Source organism: Tympanuchus pallidicinctus, unplaced genomic scaffold, assembly GCF_026119805.1.
Source record: "Tympanuchus pallidicinctus isolate F22 unplaced genomic scaffold, pur_lepc_1.0 scaffold32, whole genome shotgun sequence".
NCBI lineage: Eukaryota > Metazoa > Chordata > Aves > Galliformes > Phasianidae > Tympanuchus > Tympanuchus pallidicinctus.
The window spans coordinates 2,602,974-2,624,105 of record NW_026294750.1 but is presented as its reverse complement, the minus strand read 5'-3'; the positions used below and the strand labels follow the sequence as shown (position 1 = coordinate 2,624,105).

Below are 21,132 nucleotides of genomic sequence, written 5' to 3'. Positions count from 1 at the left end.
AGTCTCAACTCTGTGCTCACCTTCCTTACTCCCCAAAACTTAAAATATATGGGTAGATCAAAAAATAAAGCCATCACAAAGGATGCTCGGATAAAGCTACGCAAAACTGCAGCCTGCCAAGCTCACTGCAGGGAACAGGCAGCCACGCCAGCAGCTCAGGAGCTCATTATCCGATCATCGATGGTTCCCATCCCCAAACCACATTTCCCCTGCAGCAGCCCAGCTCAGTTTCCAATACTTGCAGACAGCAATAAACCAGCAGAGAGCCATCCTCCATGTGTGCAGAGGACAACCTCCAGGCAGAGGCAGCTGAAGCTGAGCTCTGCAGTGGGGGATCACACAGCTCAGCCCCCTGGGTCCTTACCTGCCGCTCCGACATCACGTACAGGAACTTGTGGTCAATGGAGAAAGCCATGTCCCGGAGCACCGGGCTCCCGTCCTTGAAAACTGTCACCATCTCATACTGAATTCCACCATGGGGAGGGCCATCTGCTCGGATCTGGAAGAAGCACAACCACATTGCAGGTGATTTCATAGCAGCCAAATGCAGATTTTACTTCGGGGGGTGGAGGGGAAGAGGAAGAGGACAAAATGAGAAAAAGGATCTCATTCCAACCCTCAGCTTGGGACCTGGAGGCAGAGCGAGGAGCTGGCAAGCAGAGTGCATGCAGGAGTCGGAGCAGAGGCTCTTTCTCCACGGGATCTGAAGTCATTTCCCCATCGCAAGAGAATGAAGGAGCAAGCTCTGTGCTGCGAGGTGAGCGCACAGATCACCCACGTGCCACGACTGCAGTCACCAAATGCAACTGCAAGTCAGCTCCTGAGCTGGAGCACTCCACAGCCTAACCAGATTACTGCAGAGATGGTTCCTCTCCAGATGCATAAGGAACAAGACTTAGACAATGCCACAGAAGCCTCCTAAGACACCACCTCTGCCCAACCCCAGGCAGATGTCACTGCCATGCCGTTCTTCCCAGGCAAGCAGAGTGCTAACACAGCCATACAGCTGCCAAGCCCCACAGCTGCAGGTCCCACACCTCCAGCAGCCAGCTCCATGCCTGCAGAGCTCTGCCCACGCTGTGACAATCCCCAGCTCCGCCAGGAACGTGCCGTCTCCTCCAAAAGTTAATAATTGATGGCCTTGGGGGCTGCACGAGGGGAAAGGGAGGAGGAGAAACAAACAGTTTACATTGTCTTTCCTACCAGGATTTGCATATTTGAACAGCCCTTGGATTGCAACACGGTGCTGGCAGTGCTGCAGATGCTGGCTGTGTGCCACGTGCCAGGCTGGTGCCATGCGGTGACCCCGAGGCTGCAGAGCTGGGAGGGGGCTGCTAGGACTGCTTAAGGCAGAGCCTGATGTCACAGAGGTGCCACTCCAGCAGGAAACACACTAATATCCTCACACACACACACAGAGGGGCTCCACTGAACCCCTGCTCTAAATAAACCCTCTTCTAGGAAGCCCTGCTGATGCCTGTCGACACACAGAGAGACACGGGGTACACAGCTGGGTTTGGTTTCTGCATTTCTTTCCTCCTTCCTTACCTGATTTTTCCACGACACAAAAGAAGGGCACGGGAATGTGAGCAAAGGGAGAGCTGGCTTTGCACCCATGACACTTCCGACTCAAAAGCCCTGAGAACTCAGACAGCAAAATCCAAATAAAGAGGGTCACATCCTGCTTCAGTTGCACCTGTGCCAATGGGGACACCTCAGTCCCTTCCCGAGCTGCTGGGAACCAGAGGTGGTTTGGACCTGCAAACCTTGTTGGGGCACCACCACAATCCTGCACCAACCCAGGGACACAGGGACAATGCCATGAAGTCACCTGAGGAACAAACAGCACTGCCAGAGTCAGCTGCTTCCATGCAAACTCCTGATTAGCAGCCAGATGGGAATGGAAGCTGCGGACACAAAGGATCAGCAACCTTTGTACAAAACAACTGCTTTCCAGAGCTCCCTTGGGGTCACTGGCAGCTCGTTACGTTGAGCTTCTTTCTAGTAATGAGGTCAGACAGGGCTAATGAAGAGAGATACCACCGGATGAGCCTCATGCAGTCCCATTCCAACCAGGAGCTGCGGTCAGGGCTGGAGCCTGAATGTCCAGGCTCTATGGGGCATCCTGCCTGGCTCTGCCCCATCCCATGGCCAGGCACTGGCAGTGCACCCTGCATCGCTGTGCATCCAGCTGTGAGCCCAGCAGCTCCAGCTGTGAGCACCCCACACAGTGCCCGGGCAATAGGAGGAGGTGCTGATGCTGGGGTGTTTCACTGCCTCTCTTCCTGAGAGTTCGGTTTCCATGACAACAGATGATGATGTCAGACGAGAAGAAGGATGATTCCTGTGCATGCGGAAGAAGAAAGGGATCATCTCTGCAGCAGGAAACTTCTCGTTGGCGTCTGGAGGCAGAAATAATCCCTGTGCCAACCTTACAGGTGTCTTCCTGGCACTAAATACATACTAGTAAACATGGTGCCACAGACACCAACAAGATAAAGGGTAAGGGTGATGAAACGGACCCTAGAGCTGCTCTTTTTAAAGGTCTGAGGTTTTGGAGGAGAGAGGGAAGTGCTCACTTCTGAGTGCCTGGGGAGCAAAGCTGACCCAGCATCACGATCCCAACCCGATGGGAGATGCAGGATGGGGCTGGGCTGAGGGCAGCCATTCTTCTCTGCGGCCCCACAGCCCTTCCTTGCAGTACAACCAGGATGAAGAGGCATGAGAGAAAATCACAGGGGAAGCAGCACTGGGCTGTGCAGAAATGAGTGAGTGCAGCACAACAGTGAGCAGTGGGTGCAGGGAGATGCCTGCAGTGCTGGCAACGCAAACCAAAGGTGTTCAGGACAAGAGTTGTGCTCACTGTCAGGAGACAGGAGGGCAGAACACGGGCTCACAATTCAGGTGTGAATTGGAGAAGTCACCTGGGACAGACAGAGCATTTTCCTCAGCTGCTCTCGATGCATGTTTACAAATATGGCCTGAAAAGAGCCTAACGACATAATCTGCAAATCCCAGTATCAGCACTGGCTCAGAGCACCAGGCCCAGCAGAACGCCCCACGTGATGAAGCAGAACACTTTTCCATTCAGGAAACCACGGTCCTTCAAAGGCACAGTGCAGATTTATGTGTCTAATACCCCCACAATGCAGCCTGCAGGCATAAGCTCTGCATTATCTTAGGAGATTAGCAAAATACTATATTGTGTCACGTACATGTTGCAGAGTAGCACCCACGGTGATAAGTGCATGAGCCATTCAGGGATCTAATTCAACGTGGAGCTCCCACATGCCCACATTGTGCTGAAGTTTCAGGTATTCTCCCTGCCCAGCTGGTACCCACATTTGGATTCCATTCCAGTTCCTCCCAGCAGGCTTCCATTAGAAGACACCGAATCTCTTTGTAGGAACCTTTCAGTGATTAAATTACCTGTCTGCTTTCATTATGAGCGTTTCAATGAGGGTGGCTCTCGTGATGAAATGCTTGTGCTCAGTATTCCATGGCTGCAGGGACTGATTCCCCATTCTGGATGCAAGGTCACCCGTTGCGTTGATTGGGTGGCAGATCCCAAATCCTCTCCGTATGCCACAGCCTGCAGGAGCCCTGAGCACACCAGGAGGGTTGCTGAGATCACTGAGAATCACTGGGGTTGGAAAAGACCTTTAAGATCACCTCATCCAGCCCCAGTGGGGTATTGGCTCTTTGTGTTTTACAGTGACAAAGCGCAAAGCCCAGCCAACCCTGCAGCCTGCCGACTGCTCCCTTCATGCTGGGATTTTCAACCCTTCGGGGCAAATGCCATCAAACAACATTGCATTTGCATAAAATGGATGCTTCTCCTGGAGCTGCATCGGCTCTGGGAAGGCGCACTGGAGCGTTACTGCATCTACTGCCTGAAATAGAAACAGAAAACAAGAACAGCCCTCACGGCCAAGGTGCATCTCTGCAGAATTGCCATTTTTTTTTGTCATTTAAGGCTGCATGTTTTGGCTGTTAGGCATTTCCCATTACAGCTGCCCGTAAAGCTCCAGGATGGATTTTTGCTGGAAATTCTGCAGGACTGAGGCTGGCAGCAGGGCTCAGCGACAGGATGGAGCAGTGAGGTCTGGGCTGTCCTCCCCTTCCTCCTCCATCCACAGTTCTGCAGGGTTTCTCCTACCCCAACCTGGCACCGAGGGCAGTTCCTACAAGCCAGACACTCAGCAGAGCCGAAGATCCCAAGGACAGGATGAGATAAATAAATACCAGCCCAGATCTTCTGTGTGCTCCTCCACCAAATCATCTTTGTGGAAGGGATTTATGTTTCCTAATCCAGTTTAATTAAGCTGGGCTGTACACAACCACATCCAAATGATGAGGAGAGATGCTCGGATGGAGCACACTTCCTCGTGGCATCAATGCACCCAACAGCCCATGCTGGTGCCTCTGCCACAACAGAGGCAGAACAGGCACAGCAGGCTGCAGAAGGGGAGAACCCAGAACAGAAACTGCACATCATCTCTAGATGAGAAGTTTTCAAGAGCCCTTCAGGCCCTTTATGAAATTGTTCTGCATGTGAAGTACCTCTTCAGCTGCCAGTGAGCACTGCTGGCATTGGGATGCTTTGGGATGCCCTGGGACTGGGTCAGAGCCACTTGCACATCATTGATAAAGCAGAGGGAAGTGGAGATTTGCTGGGGATTGCACAGTGAACTCATAGCAGATCTGTTGCATGGGGCTGTGCTCACACCACCAGGCAGCACCCCAATGCAGCACTGCCTGTTCCCCTCCATGTAGCACCCCAGTTCCCATCTGGGCATCCCCTATTCTCACATTCAGGAGGACATGAGGAGCTCAGGGACAGCACAGGCTGATGGGGCACACTGCTCTCCATGTGGGAAGTCCTCCCTTTGAAATTAAAGTGAAACAGTAATCCCATTACATATCTTTCCCTTAAATCACAGACATGTCTGTGAGGAAGTTAATGACAACCCTTACATGCACGTTCAATTTAAATCACCATATCCAATTAACTTCATTACCTGGAGGCCCCCTCGCATTCTAGTCTCTTTCTCTCCTGTCATCTTTTCTTTATGCATTTTTCCCCAAACTGGGACAGAATCCATCTGTCTTGGTGAGCATCACCCTTATTTCTATCCCCGTGGGAAAGACCTACAGAGAGATTCATGGCAGAAAACACAGTGATACCAGACTGGGTGGCTATGGAAAAAGGATCCACTCTCCTTGGGAGGAGGAAATCCCTCCTTCCCAGAGCTGCAGTGCAGAAACATTAAATACACCCTCTGATCCCCACTGGGCTGTCCTCACAGAGCTCCCCAGGATCACTGGGGAGAAGCAGCACTTTATAAAGAGCTCCAGCAGTGTGCAGGCATTGCAGGGGAACTGCAAGCAGGAGTTTTTCTTGGGTACTGTGGTACCACGGCTGCTCCTTCCATCGACACAGACTCAGGTTTGTCTCTTGCAGAGTGAGAGTGCAGCGAGCAGGACGGCAGGCAGCGAGGCACAGCACAGCAGTGGGGGGGACAGCAGTGAGCTCACGCTGATCAGCCATCATGACCCACATTATTTATAGATCTGATGTTCCTGCAAATCCAATACTCATTGTCAAAAACGTCTCTGCGTTTGTCTTTCACACCCACATGTGTTTCCCAGCTCCTCTGCTCTGGCAGTGTTGCTAAGTGGCTCCTTCACCTCCTGGAAGCAGGAGCGCTCCCTGGGGTGCAGCACACAGGAACAAGGGGCAAACCCACCAACCTGGCAGCAAGCAGCACCAGTGAGCTCAGCTCCACAACCCCAGCACCGAGGCTGCAGAGCTGCTCCCAGGAGCAGGGCTTTCTTCCCAGCTGCTCCCTGCATGAGGGCTGCAAGCCTTCTGCACGTGCAGCTGAGGTGAGGAGAGACCTCACTCTTATCATCTTCAAGGGTCTGAGCCCATCTGCAGGGAAGGCAAGGTATGTCAAAAACAAAAAGAAAACGCTGCCCTTCCTTCTGTCCTAAAGCTTCAGCTGCACTCCACAGGCTCTCATAACAATGATGCCGAAGATCTCAGCCGTCTGAGCATCCCCTGAGCTTCCCAAATGTTGGACACTAAAGCTCAAAGCACTGTGAGCACACCCAGACCTGCCCATGCCCCCGCCAGCACTGCCTCTCCTGCCCTTATTTCCTTCTTCCATCCTTCTGCAGAGCTGATCCTGCAAGGCAAAACAGGGAGGGTGGCACCGAGGCACCACGCAGAGACTAATCAGCAGCCCCATGTCTGTAATTTATTACTGTGTGAGAGGCTCACCAGAACAAAGCTGCCAGTTCGGGAGATCATTCCCCTAAAAGACTTTTTATTTGAAAAGCTGTCAGCTCACACCTTGTCACAGCCCTACTTGCAGCAGCACAACTTGAATGACGTGCCACCTCATGCAAATGAGCTGCTAATTAATTAATTAACGTTCTTCCGGGGATGGATTCATTAGGAGCGGGTCTGGGGGAGGGAGCCAGGCTGGGTCACCTTCCTCTGCAGTGCATCTGCAGCACTGGGTCCAGCACCCCATGTCCACATCTTGGCTGAAGCTGCAGCAAGAGGCAGATGTAGGGGCATGGAGGGCTCAGGGATCGACTTCTGGGATGGAGCAGAGACAACTGCATCAGCTCAGGGATGCTGGTCCCGCACCTTCCAGCAGCATCAAAGCACAGCCCATCAGAAGCAGAGAGCCTGAGAGCATCCTGCAGGTTTGCCCCCCTGGAAGAGGAGGGCTTGAGGCACGTCTGCAGCTGTTACAGAACCTCTTCACTTCTAAGTCATCCTCGAATAAAGAGCCGCAATGTGCAATGACTTCCCTTTTCTTTTGTCAGCCATAAGCACCCTTCTCCCTTTACATCCCTGTATTATTTTTAAAGAGGCGGCTCCGTGCTGCTCTGGGAAATGGGAAGCACTGAGTGCTGCTTGCAGGCTTTATGTTTTGGCACAGAGTGAAGAAATCATCAAAGAGGCTGAGTGTTGGCCTCGGAGAGCTAGCAATGAGCTGGGCGTCTCTGCATCAGAAGAGCTGCGCTCTCCTCGCTGCAATGTGCTCCTCCACCCTCTGCCATTCCTCCCCAACTTACCCTGCTGCTTTCTGCTGCTTTTATCAGTTCCTTCCCTTACAGAGGGAAAGGGAATGAAAGGCAGTGGTTAAAGCAGCCCCAGTGAGGGTGGAGGGAGGGAGGGAGAGGGGAGGCCCAAATGGATTCTGCAGTGATTGCAGTGGACTGAAGTGTCCAAGCTGCTGTAACTGAGGAGAAACATCCACCAGTTCCATCAGATCATTTGTTCCCATTTCTGTGCTGTAGGAACAGCACTTCTTCACTTTAATGGGGAAAAAAGGGAAGGTTGGGCTGGGGTGCTGAGTTCCTCCAAGTCTTCCGTGTCTGATAGGAAACAAGGGGGGAAGCACAGAACTGGTGTTATTTATGGGGATGGAGGCACTGGAGAAGCGCTCAGTGTTGCCCAGGTCCCTGAGCAGCCCCGGATCTGCACTCCTATCCCTTCCAGATGAACAGTGTGCAGCGTCACCCCCCACGTGCCACCCCCCACAGCAGCACATTTCACACCAAAGGGATTGCTCTGGCTTAGTTTGGTTTGCTGACCTCAAGCAGCTGCGTAAAATGGAATAAAAGCCTCTCAGACAGATGGGTTAACACAGGGCTCGTTCCAACGCAGCAGCCATTCTCCCTGTGGAGAGATAACCCCTCACAGTGCCACATGGAAGCTCTGCTTTGCCCTCGGCACGGCTCTGGCCGGCAGGTGGAGGCAGGAAGTTCCTCAGGAAATATCATTCCCTTTCCTCATCGCAAACACCATGGAAGAAATATGTTTCAAATGAGCTGGGCTTCCTGCACAACATCGCCGTGAGCCAAAGTGCACACAACCAGAGGCCAAAGCCTACAAGGAAATAAAAGAACCCGATTTTTGTTATCTTGTAGCTCCAAAAGCTTCAGTGTTACTGATCAAATCTCACCTTGTTCTGTCAGAGATGTGAGAGAATTTCAGAGCCCTGAGCCCCACTTCCACTGGCAGCATTGGGCTGCCCCACAACCACTGCCCACCCCACAACCAACTGCTCACACCAATTGAGCCAATCTCTTCTTGTGCCCACGTCGCAGCCGTAGCCCAACATCAGCAGCAGGAGATGGGCTCAGGATGGGGCTTGTGGATGGCAGAGATGCAGCCACACCACGCTGCTGTAATTGACCTGTAGATAAACACATGGCTTCCACCCTAATCCCCTGCAGCCTCATGAACATCAGCTGCGCTAAATTTTTCATGTAATTAAGAGAAAAACCCTAATCCAGTGTAATTAGCTCCCTGATTGCCAACGGCGGGCAGAGAAGCACTGTTTGAACAGCAACTCAGGTCTAGCTGGTTAGGCAAATACCACGTGCGGTTCAATCACTGAACAGAGGCAACACCTCTCTGCTGTCCTCCAGGTCCGTGATCCTCAGCAGCACTGAGCAATTCCACAGCAGCAGTGGGGCTGATGTCCCCAGGACTGCTCCTCCACAGTGACATCCACTAAGAGTTACTCACAAACTGAGCAAACCAGGTCCCCAGGAGCCGCAGCAGCTGCTGGCTTGGGTCTGCTCCCCTGCCCCCAGAGCATCCCTCAGTGCTGCTACCCAGGGCTCTGATGCAGACGTGGTCCATTGCTCCAGTGAGCAATGCAGCTCTCACAGGGACGTGTGTGGCCAGAATCCATCCCAGGTGCTGTATGACCTCCGGGGGCATTTTTCTTCTCCATTCATCCAAACAGAGGCAAAGTCTTATGGGTGAAGTGTTAGAAATTGGGAAAGTGGAAGCAGATGGGTGAGGAATGGAGAACGTGGATGTATGTGCCAGGGAGGGCAGACAACACAGCCAGGATGTGCCTTCACCAAACCATCCAGCAGGCTGGAATGACTGGGGCTGCTTAATGATTGGGAGCTCAGACGATTGGGCTTTGGGCTGCCCATCTCTGTTTCTCTGCCCCCCATCACACTGCTGCTCTGTAAACAACCCGGCACCGAGCAGAGCAAGCAGCTCCTTTGCATCAAAGCCAGGGAGATTTCTTTATACAAAAACGAGCAAAAATTTATCAACTCAAAGCTCCTTTTAAAGAGAAGCCCCCGAGGAGAACAAGCCCAGCTGCTCGCCTGCATTGCACTGAGCCAACCCCCTCCCTCCTGCCTCCCTTCAAACCAGCACTGCTCACACAGCTGAGCTGTGCCCGATGGGCTGCGGTTGGAGCGGTCACAGCAATGTGGTCTATTTCATTTCTCAGCCTCTCAGTAATTCCTCCAGCTTTGAGTCAGCTTTGGGGAAATTCTTCCTGCCAAAATCCCGCTAACACCCTTGTGTCACTGGCGTGGGAGTGTGTTGACTGGTTTGTGGTCTCTTTGCCTTCTATCCAACACAAATTCTTCCCTCAATCCCCAATAAAGCAAGGCAATCAGAGGCCCATGGGAGCTGCTATATGAGCTGCATGTGGTTTACCCGGGTGCTGGCTGCTTTATTTCTCCCTTTTCCCCTTCTACGTCCAGCAGGGCACAGCCAGGACCAGCCCAGCTCTGCTTGGAACCAGCAGGGGATACGCAACAGAGCTCCAGCACCTTCTGCCTCTGGCTCATGTTGTCAGAGCCACAAAACAGCCATGGCACCTCCATTTCCATCACACTTATTTCCACAGAGCCTCCTCCCTACAGCCAGCTTCTTTCCCTCATAATTCCATCTGTATTTAATCCCAGACAAACACAAACAAAACAACCCAAGCAACGATCTCATCTCCCTAAGGCCGTCACTTTCTACATCGGTTACAGCCAACTCCAATTAGCAGAAAAGCAACACGAGGAGCTCGGCACGCCGCTGCAGCGCTGGGAACGCAGCAGCCCACACTGCCTTTCCCCAGCCTGCCCCTTCCCTCCTGCAGAACGTGCCCTGTCATCTGCTGCAGACAATGTGTGTTGAGCTCGGGGCCGGGCAGGGCGCTGGTGGCCTCATTAGCACAGCTCTGTGAGCCCACACCTGCAGGCGACCTGCATGCTTTGATTTATAAGAGGATCCCAAAGCCTCTACAAGTGCTCAGGGGAAGTTTTCTCGGTCACTCCAGCCTATTAACCTGCACTTGAGGCAGCTTTTCTGCAGCCCTTGCTGTTAACCACTTCCCTGCCAGGCTGACAGCGGGTGCTCAGGTTGGATATTGGGAGAAATTGCTTCTCTGAAAGAGCGGTGATGCACTGGCACAGCTGCCCAAGGAGCAGTGAAGTCACCATCCCTGGAGGGATTCCAGAATCGTGGAGATGTGGCACTGCAGTGGGCATGGAGGGGTAGGCTGGGGTTGGATTTGGGGATCTCAGAGGTCTTTTCCACCAGGAATGACTCTGTGGTTCTATGATTGGCTCTATGATCTCAGCCCAATGCTCCCATCCCTGCCCAGGACATGGCAGCTCAGCACACTGCTGCAAACTCAGCTCTTTCGTGAGAGCAGACAGCTCTTCCTCCATCAGCAAGCTATTTCGGGCAACGGTTTCAAATGGAAATCTGTGTTTTATTAATTACACGTCTGCGTTGCTGCAGAACCCTTTCATGTGCTTCCCAGCTGTATCAATCTGCAGCCATGAAGGAAAGCATTAAACCCAGCATCCGCAGTGTGGGATCGGCCCAGGCTGTGCCCCCACCTGCAGCCTGACAGCCCCACTGTCACCCTGGGCTCCAGTGGCTGTCAGAGGGATGCACTGGGGACAGGGGAGGACCAATCTCATCGCTGAAAACCCTTCCTACAGCAGCTTGCCAGCATCAGGGCTGGCTCTGCTGTTTCCCTTGTATTCCTTTGCTCATCTCCTGTTGCGCATAGGCAGCTCTTCAGCAGCTGAAAAGGATTTCCTCAATCCATGCCTTTTGCTGCCATGTCAGAATATCGGAAAGCAGTGTCTGCAGGCAGAAGGATTTATCCACCTGTCCTAACTGCAGAACAGATTGGCTGTAAGGACGAGCGGGGTTGTGTGGGTGCATTAGCGAGCAGCTTAGCACAGGTGCTGGCAAAGCAGCCAGCCTCACTGCGTTACCAGGAGAAGTTGAAGCAAATTTTAAGGCAGCTCTCATCACGTCATTTTCCCAAAGCCAAATTCCTTGCTGCTGATATCGTTTCGGTGAAACCTGCGGCCCCCATCAGCACTGGGGAACCTGCAGGACAGCAGTGGTCCCCCAGCCCAGCAAACAGCAAACCTCTCCCAGCAGGAAGCTCCAGGCACGATATTGAGGTGACCCTGGGACAGAGCAGCAGAAATGGGCTCTGCTTTCCCAAACTGCTCTCAGTGCACAGCTGAACAAGAGGGGCAGGAGGCTGAAAGTGCTCCTTCCCGTGCAAACAGACTTGCACTTGGAGTGCACAGAAATCAAAGCAACAAAAGGTCTCTGCAGCCAACTGCAGTGTAGCTGACAAACAGGCTCGTCACTTTGTGCCTCCATCTGGCGGGGACATACTTTCCATTTCAGCAAGTGCTAGAATGGGTGGACAGCAAAGGGAAATGTGAAAACAGCAAAGAAACGAGAAGAATGAAAACCTGCGGGACAACACTGCTGCCCTGTTATGAATACTGTGCAGCTATTCATATGAAAATCCATACGGCTGCTACTGTTGCATGCACTCTTCTTACACAGCATGAAATTAAAATTCCTCTTCGGTATCACGTTGCCAGCACTACGGAGCAACTTCAGACCGAGTGAGCAGACAATTCCTCCTTTGGCTTCCCCAGCCGGGATTGAGAGCTGCTGGGGTGAGGGAGATGAGTCTATTGCCCACGGTAAAAAAGGCTGCTTCCAAAATAAATCCCACCAAAGTGCTGCTGGCCCGGAGTGTGGCTGCTGGTGTTCATTTCGCAGCGCAGTTTCACATGCGTAATTCCCCCCAGGCCCTCCCTGCCGCTTCCCTTCTTATCTCCCCAGAACAAACTCTGTGCGCGGGCTCATTTCAAGGAGAGCTTCACCCACAGTCCAGCCAAGTGTCAGCGGATCTGCTGGAAATGCAAATGGAGACGATCATGCAAAAGAGTCGGGCTTAGAGATGGGCGGACGGGGGCAAGAGAAGGCAAAGAAAAGCCGACAGAAACAGGCGGCGAGGAACAAATCTGCCTCCTCAAGTTGTTGATCGCTCGCACACGGGCTCGCTGAGCATGGATAGGTTCTCAAAACCACGCCAGGCCCATTGATTTTTCCCTGCTGAGCTGTCAGGTGCCTCTGAAATGCAGCTCCCAGAGCTCCCCCAGCAGCACGTGGCATTTGGGTGCATCACCTCACTCTGCTCAGCGACAGCAGAAGGAGCGAAGCACGGGGCTGAGCTCTGGGGATGGGTTTCAGGAGTGCAGCCCTCGTGTCTGCATAATGGCAACGCATCTCAATGCATCTGGCAACACCTCCCTGCCCTCTGCTGTGGGTCTCCTGCAGCTCCAGCACAACACCCCCACGCTGGGGTCTGGGAGCAGGGAATGGGGCTTTCCATGCACTGTGTTGGAGGAGGTGATCACTGCTGCTCTGCAACCACCAGAGATGAAGCAAGGAGATTTACAGGCAGGGAGAGGGGTGGCTGAAGCTCCGCCACAAAATGCTTCATTATCATGGAAAAAAATCACTAGGTTTGCTCATTATGCACGCAGAGAAACAGCAAGCACGAGGAGAGAACCTATCCGATGTGCCGTAACGCGATGCAGAATTAATCCCCCCTAGGTTACAGAATTCCTCATAAATCGCAAATGGGACAATATCCACTGCATTACATTTTATCACACTTTCTGTCAAAACATCCCCTGCCGGGAGCCTTTCAGTGATGCTATCACAAGCACAGCCTTATTTGGGGAAGAAGAGTTGAACTCAACAGCAGCAAACCATCACTGTGAGGCTGGCACAGACCCTTCCAGCAGTGAGTGGGGTCTCGTTCAGTGCAGCTCTATCTTAATAACGACATCTTTCATTTCTGCTCACACCTATATAAAGCATGTTTGCTATTTAGTGTTATTAATAGGAATGCTAATGCAAGCTGGCTGCCGTGCCCCAGCGCATCCCGAGGGAGTGCACAACACTTCACAAATGCATCCAATGGGGAAAAGTTCTCCAGCAAAGTGGCTGCTGCTGTGGGCTTTGCTCTGCGGCACGCTTGCAAGGCTCTGTTTTTTTGCTGGGCACTGAACCGAAAAGAAAAGGGTCTGATTATCTCCTCCAGCACCTTGGTGGCGACCCGGAGCAGTGACCCTTTCCTGTCACTCTCCATTTGCTCTGTGTGTTTTGCACGAGGACGGGGCAAAGCCGTGCCATGGGCACAGGCTGCAGCTGTACACAGTGCAGAGGGCCATGCTGGGGTTGGGGTGCAGCGATGGAGGCAATGGGATCCAGGTGGATCCTCCAAAACCAGTTGCAGCCATTCCCATGGGCACACCACTCCGTCCTCCTTTTCCAGACGTTAAGTTTGTTTCATTTTCCATCCCGGTATGTTCTCTGCGGAGCCGTGCAAAGGGAACAGAAAGCACAGAAGTGGTGGAGGAATTTGCTGTGTATTGCTGCAGCATGAATAAATGATGCACAGGTCCCCACTGCTATCTGAGCAAAAACGTTGAGTAGAAGAAGGCAAGAGGAGGCGTGAAAGGCTCTGGCACAGGTTCCCCTTGTGCTCTGTACAACTGAGCTCCTGATCTCACCGTTCTCCCACCGCCCCACACCACATAGCTTTGCTGGGCACGAGTTTGCTCCCTGCAGGAACCCACCCTGCTCCCTGCAAGCAGCACAGAGGAGCACACACGTGCACATCCCCGTGTACATGCGTGCTATGATAGGTGCAATTTCAAGCAATTTCCCTGCCAGTCTCTCTGCAATCTCATGTAATCTCCTCCCAAAGGGAATCAAAGACCCCATGGTGCCTTTGCTTGGCCATAAAGAATACAAATCACACCCCGACAGCCCTGAATAATGCAGAGTGGAGCAGCAGAAGTGGGATGGTGAGGGGCTGCCTGCTCCCAGCTCCTATTGCTTTGCCTCCATGTAAATGCTACAGGCACTGACCTGCACGTGCCCACAGTTCTATGCACAGTTCCTGGGAGCAGAGGCACAGCACGGGCTGCTTCCTCCTGCATGCTACCAAACAGCAGCAAGACCAGGCATTACCAATATCTCCTCTTCATAACACAAACCACAGCTGTTTAACATTCCAGTTGGCAATCTCACAAGAGCTTCAGAGCTCAAATGCTTTGCGGTCCTTGATTTAAGGTGCAGCGTGCTCCCATTGCAGCTGGCACCTGAATGCCCTCAGTGTGCTGGGTCTCACCCCATGGGTGTGCTTAACAACCATGTACTTAACACCCATTAACGAGCCCAGGCTCATTGCAAACCACGTCCCTCCTGAGCAGCACGGGGTGCCCTACAATGAGCACCACCACCAGGAAAAGCAACGGGAAATGGAAGTGTAGGGAGGCAACAGAAAGGAGAGGGAACAACCACAAGTGGGTTTTACATCGCCGTTACAAAGTGGGAGACAGCTCCCCCAAGGGCACAAAAACTCCTGTAAAATCTTTTTTTTTTCCCCCTTTTTTTTTTTTTTCTTTCTCCTTCGTTTCAGTCTGACAGAGCGCTGCGGATTGAACACAGATGTGCTCATTCTGGGATCTTGCTGTAACCTAAACCGCAATTCCCTGCTAAGCTGTTCCCACATTTGTGGATTGATGTGTCCAGATGCCAGCACAACCTGCAGAGCTGCTCCTCCTGGGACCGGCGGCCAATTCCCAGCACTGTCAATCTCCTTTTCATGGACAAAACCAGCAGGAACAGCATGGCCAGGTAGGAACATGACAGCCTGGGGTAACTGTCACGTACTAGAGAAGGGATGCAATATTTATCTGCCTGGGCACATGGGAGATGCATGTGCCTACAGAGCTGCGAGCATATGGAGCCACAGCAGCAGGTGAAAGTGGTGGGGAGAATCTGGGAGAGCAACAACCAGATGAGGAACTGCAGACCTTGGGAATCTGAGCTGTTTCTCCTCACTAAACCCACAAGCTTTGGAAAATGATTCCCTGAAAGCGCGTGCCTTCAATCTCACTTAAATTCCTCCTTCAGTAACAGTGCTTGGATAAAAATCCCCCCATGTAGCCCAAACCCCATGGCCATGGGGCACAGAGAGGGGCTGGGAAGAGGCTGTGAGCACAAACTGCCAGTGTTGGACATGGTGCTGCTCTGAGCTCAGACATCATGCACCACGCACAGGGACACGGGGAGGGATGCTGGCAGCGATGTGCAAAGAGCCGAGCATCCTTCTGGGCCACGACATGCAGATCCACCGAGAGGAGATAAACTGAAGGCAGCCAAGGGGTAGGCTGATATTTAGTCAAAGTGCATCAAAATCAGCAGAAGGGCTTATTTCAGGACTGATGGGAAATAGACCTTGTGCTTGTAAAGGATTAATGCATATAAACAGCCAGAGAGCTGCCCAGCCCCTTCGTGACTGGAAGAGCTTCCCTGAGAAGGGACTGAGATCCTGAGAGGGGAAACCCAGGGGACACCCATAAGGAGCTGCCACCATCGATGCACATCAGGAGAGAAACCACAGCCTGTGGGCTCTCGGCCACGCCAGCTCATGCTGCATTCATCCCCAGCCAGGTCACGAGCTCAGCACTGGCCATGGCCCAAACGATGCCAATAAAAACACCGACAGATGAACAGGCACAGAGCAGCTGCTTGGGAAGCTTGGGGTGAAGGCGGGTGGGGAGGGAGGAATTAAATTAATCCCTTCATTATCAACCCGACCCCTGGAAAAATCTGAAGGAATGGCTGTGAAGGTTCACGGTGGAGCACTGAAGGCAGGAGATCAGCTAACACAGCATCTGCCAGCCCAGACGGGCTCAGCTTTAATCCCCCTCTCCAGCTGGGACGTGGCCACTGGGAGCCAGCATGGCACTGGGAGCTGTGCTGAGCTGGGCTGCGTCGTGTTGTGCAGTGCTGAGCTGAGCTGAGTTGGTGCACAGCACTGCCAATCCCACCCGAGAATCACACAACAGTCTGAGTTGGAAGGAACCTTTAAAGGCCATCTGGTCCCACTCTCTGCAGTAAGCAGGGACACCTACAGCTCAATCAGGTGCTCAGAGCCCCGTCCAGCATGGAGCATCTGCAGGGATGGGGCACCACCGCCTCTCTGTGCCAAAGCCCCACTATCCTTACTGTAACAAACTGTTTTCTTATATCCAGTCTAAATCTCCCCTGTCCAATCTAAACCACCCCCCATGTCCTTTTTTAAACCAGACGTGGCACAATACTGGGTGAAGGAACGTGGTTAATGTGCATGGTGAAGATGGGTTGATGGCTGGACTCGATGCTCTTCTTTAACCTTACTGATTCCTGATCCCATTCCTGCCACCGATGAGTACTTGGGTGGGCTGGAGGACAAAAAAGGGGAAGGGGGAAAGGAAAAAATCCCACTCTGGTTTATATCTCAAAGGGATTTAAGTATGAAGGAGAATGGCCAAGGGAGATCCCTGCACACCTGGGGGCAGGATTAGCAGCGGCCACTGTGCCATGCCATGCCCAGTGCTGAAAGCACATTTATCTGTGAGAGAATGAAGGCAAAAGGCTCCCAGAAGGGACAAGTTCCGAACCCAGTTCCTAGGCTCCTCCAGGTCTCTTCTAATCCCTCTCAAAACCATCAGCATTGTGGGGTGGAAGGGGGAGCAGAGCCAAGTGGCCCCGGGCACAAGGAGAGGCTATGGGTTGGGAGGTGTCAGAGGGCTGCAGAGGGATGGGAAGGGCACAGTGGGAGCAGTGTGGATGCCTGAAGATCGCTGGTGGCATCACACAGCTGAAGGCCATCAGATAAGGTAACAGCAGGACTGGGGGCACGGTGGATGCCTGAACACACAGGGAATGAGACCAAAACCCAGAGACTCATTTTTCACAGGGCACTGAGCAGCCATTAGACATTAATGACTTCTGGCACCCGGTGCCCTGGGTCAGATTCCAATCGATGACCCCAAGTGAAGGGTTCTGCCTTCCCCATCAGCACCCCTGGAGAATCCTGCACTGTACTGAGGGACTTTCCCTGGGCACAGGGTGACCCCACCAACATGCATCCCAGAGAGGAAGCTGCTTCCCCGGGAGGAATCAAAGCCTCATTGACACGTGAATTATGAATGAAACCTTAAGCTTTTAAACTTTTAACCTGTGCATTTCTAAGAAAGTCTTAATTTAGCCAGAGATGCGGGAGGGATGAACAATGGTGCAGTGGAAGGTAGCAGGCTTTTAAAACACGCCCTGGGTGAAGATGAATATTTCATGCAGTGAGCCATTCCCAAAGGAAAAATGAAATCCTGACCCCACTGCCCAAAGCTGTGGGGCTGTTACAAGACCTGGGCTCTGCCTGGGCTGCTGTGCTTCTCAAACCTCGTACCAGAGCCCAACGATTTAAATCCTCTCCAGCTTTCTCTCTGCTGGAAATCACCCAAAAACTGCCTCACTGACCAGGGCTGAATGGGATTTTGTTTATTTTCAGGACAACTGTGGGCACGCAGCAGAGCTGGCACAGGGCTGGGAGCTGAGCACAGCCGGGAGCAGAGCACACAGAGAGCTGAGCTGCTGCTGCCCTGCAGCCACCCCCAGCACCAGGGGAGAAGAACTGGGCAGAAGGACTGCAAAACCCCCCCCGAGAACAGAGAGGGGAGGCTCTTATAAGGCAATACATAGCAGGAAAATCACCTTTAGAAAACTATCCCTATGTGGCACGATGTTCCTCCATCAGCAAACCCAAGCTGGCACTGTTATACGGGTACAGGTACATTTGGATTTGAAGCCTTTCACACATCAGAGCATCACTGCCAGACTCATCAGTCCTCAAAACTTCCCTTACATTTTAAGTGTTCGGAGCTTAAAACAACCACACACAGTCCAGTTGCACAACAGAATGCAGCCTGGGCTGGGGGGAGCAATGGGGACTCTGCCTGGATGAGCCAGAAGTGCTCCCCTCCTGCGGAGGAGGGAACAAAATCCATCAGTCAGCCCCAAATGATAAATAAAAGAGATGAAAGTTGGTGTGAAACTAAACAAAGCCCCAGGTGGGCCCCCTGCCTGGGGCACTTCTGCTAATTTTAGCATCCCTGCTCCTCCCCGGGCTGTTTGGTTCAATGACTGCTGGGTTTGAAGCATTTACTTTGCTGCAAGTGCCCAAAATGCTGAGCAAAGGGATGAAATGAGGCCCGAAAAGCCTGGCCAGGTGCCCTGCAGGGTCTCAGGGCTGAGCCACGAACCCCAACTCCCAGGGCAGCAGCAGCAGAGGCCAGGGGGGAGCGCTTTGTATTTATTCCATGGGAGAAAAAAAGCAGCAGCCTCACAGAAGCATCCTATACAGCAGAATGTATTTAAATACCTAATGAAGGAATAAATCTGCGAGAGGCAGACATTTACTGCATCCTCCCTTCACACAGAGTCTTTGTGCGGGTGCAGGGCCACGGCTGCACCTGTGCTGCTGGATGATGGATGTGACCACATCCCATTGCGGGGGCTCTACCTGTCAGGGGGATATTGAGCACTCCCAGGCTGCACATCCATCCCAGCAGCATCCTGCATACCAACACAGTGCAGCTCCCAGGGCTCTGCAGGGGTAGAGTGCAATGCGTGGAGATGTGGGACTGCAGGTGGTGTGTTTGTGCTGGGATGAGCTGGAATGATGGTGAGGCTGAGCTGTGCAAAGCAAGGGTGGGTGTGCAGAGTGCTGGGTGGGCACTGTGCAGAGCTGCAGAGTTTCGTGGTGCAGCAGCAAAGGCTGCTCATAACATGAACTCAGGGGTTTACCAGAGGGAATAGCAAAAAGAAATTAAAAGCTGCAACGCTTTCCCTACAGGGCAGGCAGGGAGCAGCCAACATTTTCCCTGACTCCCTTCCATCTCTGCCTTGTGTTAAACCTTTCAGCACCAGATAACAGCATTCGGTCCTGCTGCCATGGGGGATGGCCAGAGATGCTCTGCAGGGCTCAGCCAGCCTGGATGGTACAGAACACTACAGCCCATCAGAGCTTGCTGCCAGAGCAGATGTGGAGCAGGAGTTGCCATCAAGCTGCACTATGAACATCCACAAGCATCACATTGTGTACCTGGCTCTATCAGAGCTATTGCTCCACACCAGCACAATCTGCAGTGGTTTTGCCCCATCCCTGCAGTCAATAAAAGTCAGTGTAAGGTTCTGGGGATGAGATACAGGAGCTCAGCTGCCAGATTCACATTTTGCATTTGAGGAAACTAAGCATTCCAGCAAGCATGCAAAGCAGGCTCTGTGATGGAGCAGCAGCAAAGCAGCACAGCGTGTGCACTCAGCCCATCCCCATCCATCATTTGGTTTCAGTTTTACCTCCCCACCCCCAAAAGCATCCAACCTCCCCCCGTCCTCTGCCTGCCCTCCTCCCCCCAATACCAAAGGTCAGCAGTGCTGATATTCAGGGGTCAGCAGGAAGAAACGCAGCGGGGTCAGGGGGGAGGGAAGCAGCAGGCTGGAATTTCACTTCTCCCCAATCATTTGCTTCCATGAAGCAGCAGCCAGAGCCCCTCAAAATGCAGGGCAGTGGGGCTAGACCCTTCTCACAAGCTGGGGGGTCTTTGGGACGATCAGATACCAGGCGCAAGGTTCTAACTGGGAGGCTGCAGTGCTGCATCCTATGATGGCTAAGCATCAAAGAAAAATACACTGAATCCACAGGAAAGCCATCATTCAGACTGAAATTTGGACTGATGAGGAATTTCAGTGCTGTGTTGCAGCTCTATTTGGGTGCCCCAGTTCAGCCCCATTCTGAGGGAAGGCACAGACTGCAGGGGCTGAGCAGCACAGCTGTGATGGGGGAATATGCTGCGGAGAGCAAAACACGCTGTTTTCATGTAAATGTCCCTAGTAATAAAAGTGAACGAAGAAAACCATGCATCCAAACAAGAAATAGCACATTTGTGCTAGAGAAGCAGAAATGCTTCTAAAAAGAGAGCTTTATCGATGCGTTCCAGCAGGCATTGGCTGTGCTTTAATGCTCCTCAAGGAACAGCACATGGCTCTGCAGGGCTCAGGCTGTGCCTCTGATCAGAGGTTCCCATCCAGCAAAGCAGCCCATCATCCCCTTCACACCCCACAGCCCTACCTGTCCCTCAGCCTGCATCTTCCAGATTCTTCCCATTACTTATTTCACAGTGCCATGACCAAATTCCCAGTGCTGAAGGCCAGGCTGGGATGAGCCATGAGCACCTTCACCCACCGCTCATGCTTTGCAGGATGCTCGAGCTGCAAAGCACAAGGCCTGCAGGCAGGTTTATGAGATTAAAACCCAGCACACGATAAATAATTTAGCAGCATACCACAAAAAAAAAAAAAAAAAAAAGGAAATAAAAAAAAAAAGAAACCACCCAAAAAACCCACACTGTATAATAAGTAGGCTGTACCATGCTCATGTTCATTTCAAACACACATCGCTTCCATCTGCACGTATCTGTGAGATGTAAAGACGTGGAACCAACAGAGAAGGAGCAACCAGGAGGAGGTGTGGGTCCTGGAGAAGCCATTTCCAATCACTGCTGCTGGTTGCACTTTGAAGACCTGAGGCACACAGGCACCTGCTTTTCTCCTGAGGAGAAGGAAGGGAGGTGGGCAGAGCATGCATCACTGCAGGCATAATGGGCTCCTGCTAACGTAGGGACCGGCTGCATCCCAGCCACACCTGCCTGGCACTCCCATAAATATCAGCAGATGTCCCAGTGATGGATTTGCCTTTGCAAACTACGCTGTATTTTATACCCTCGCTATCACTGCCATTGCCCTGGGCAGCAGCAAGCAGTGGGAGCAGCAGTGGGTGGTGAAGCTGATGGTGCAGATGAAGAACACAGAGAGGGAGTGCAGTGTGGGGGACAGCCCCAAAGCACAGCGCTCTGCGTGCACCTTCACTTCCCCTCTGAACGTTTGTGTTTTCCATTTTTGCTCTTTTTGCCTCGAGGAGGCATTTATAGAAGCAACGCAGCGTGGTCACCTCGCAGCATTTCCTGCCACACGGGGATTTAAGATGCTACAAATGGACCCAAATGTGCACTGTTTGACCTCAGTGAGGATCTTAAAAGCCTGCAGTGCAACACGTACCCCAA

The 21,132-nt window shown here is 52.5% G+C and overlaps 1 protein-coding gene across 11 annotated transcripts in view; it reads right to left on the bottom strand.

Moving 5' to 3' along the window:
- Positions 1 to 21,132, bottom strand: part of PLXNA2 (plexin A2) — a 341,299-nt gene that overhangs the window by 57,714 nt on the left and 262,453 nt on the right. For 10 of the 11 annotated variants that reach the window (XM_052698228.1, XM_052698229.1, XM_052698222.1 and 7 more), the window contains one exon: positions 365 to 499. In XM_052698228.1, coding sequence (XP_052554188.1) covers positions 365 to 499 — 135 coding nt within the window. Of the gene's footprint in view, positions 1 to 364; positions 500 to 21,132 lie in introns of those variants that run through there. The other variant, XR_008210153.1, reaches the window with a different exon arrangement.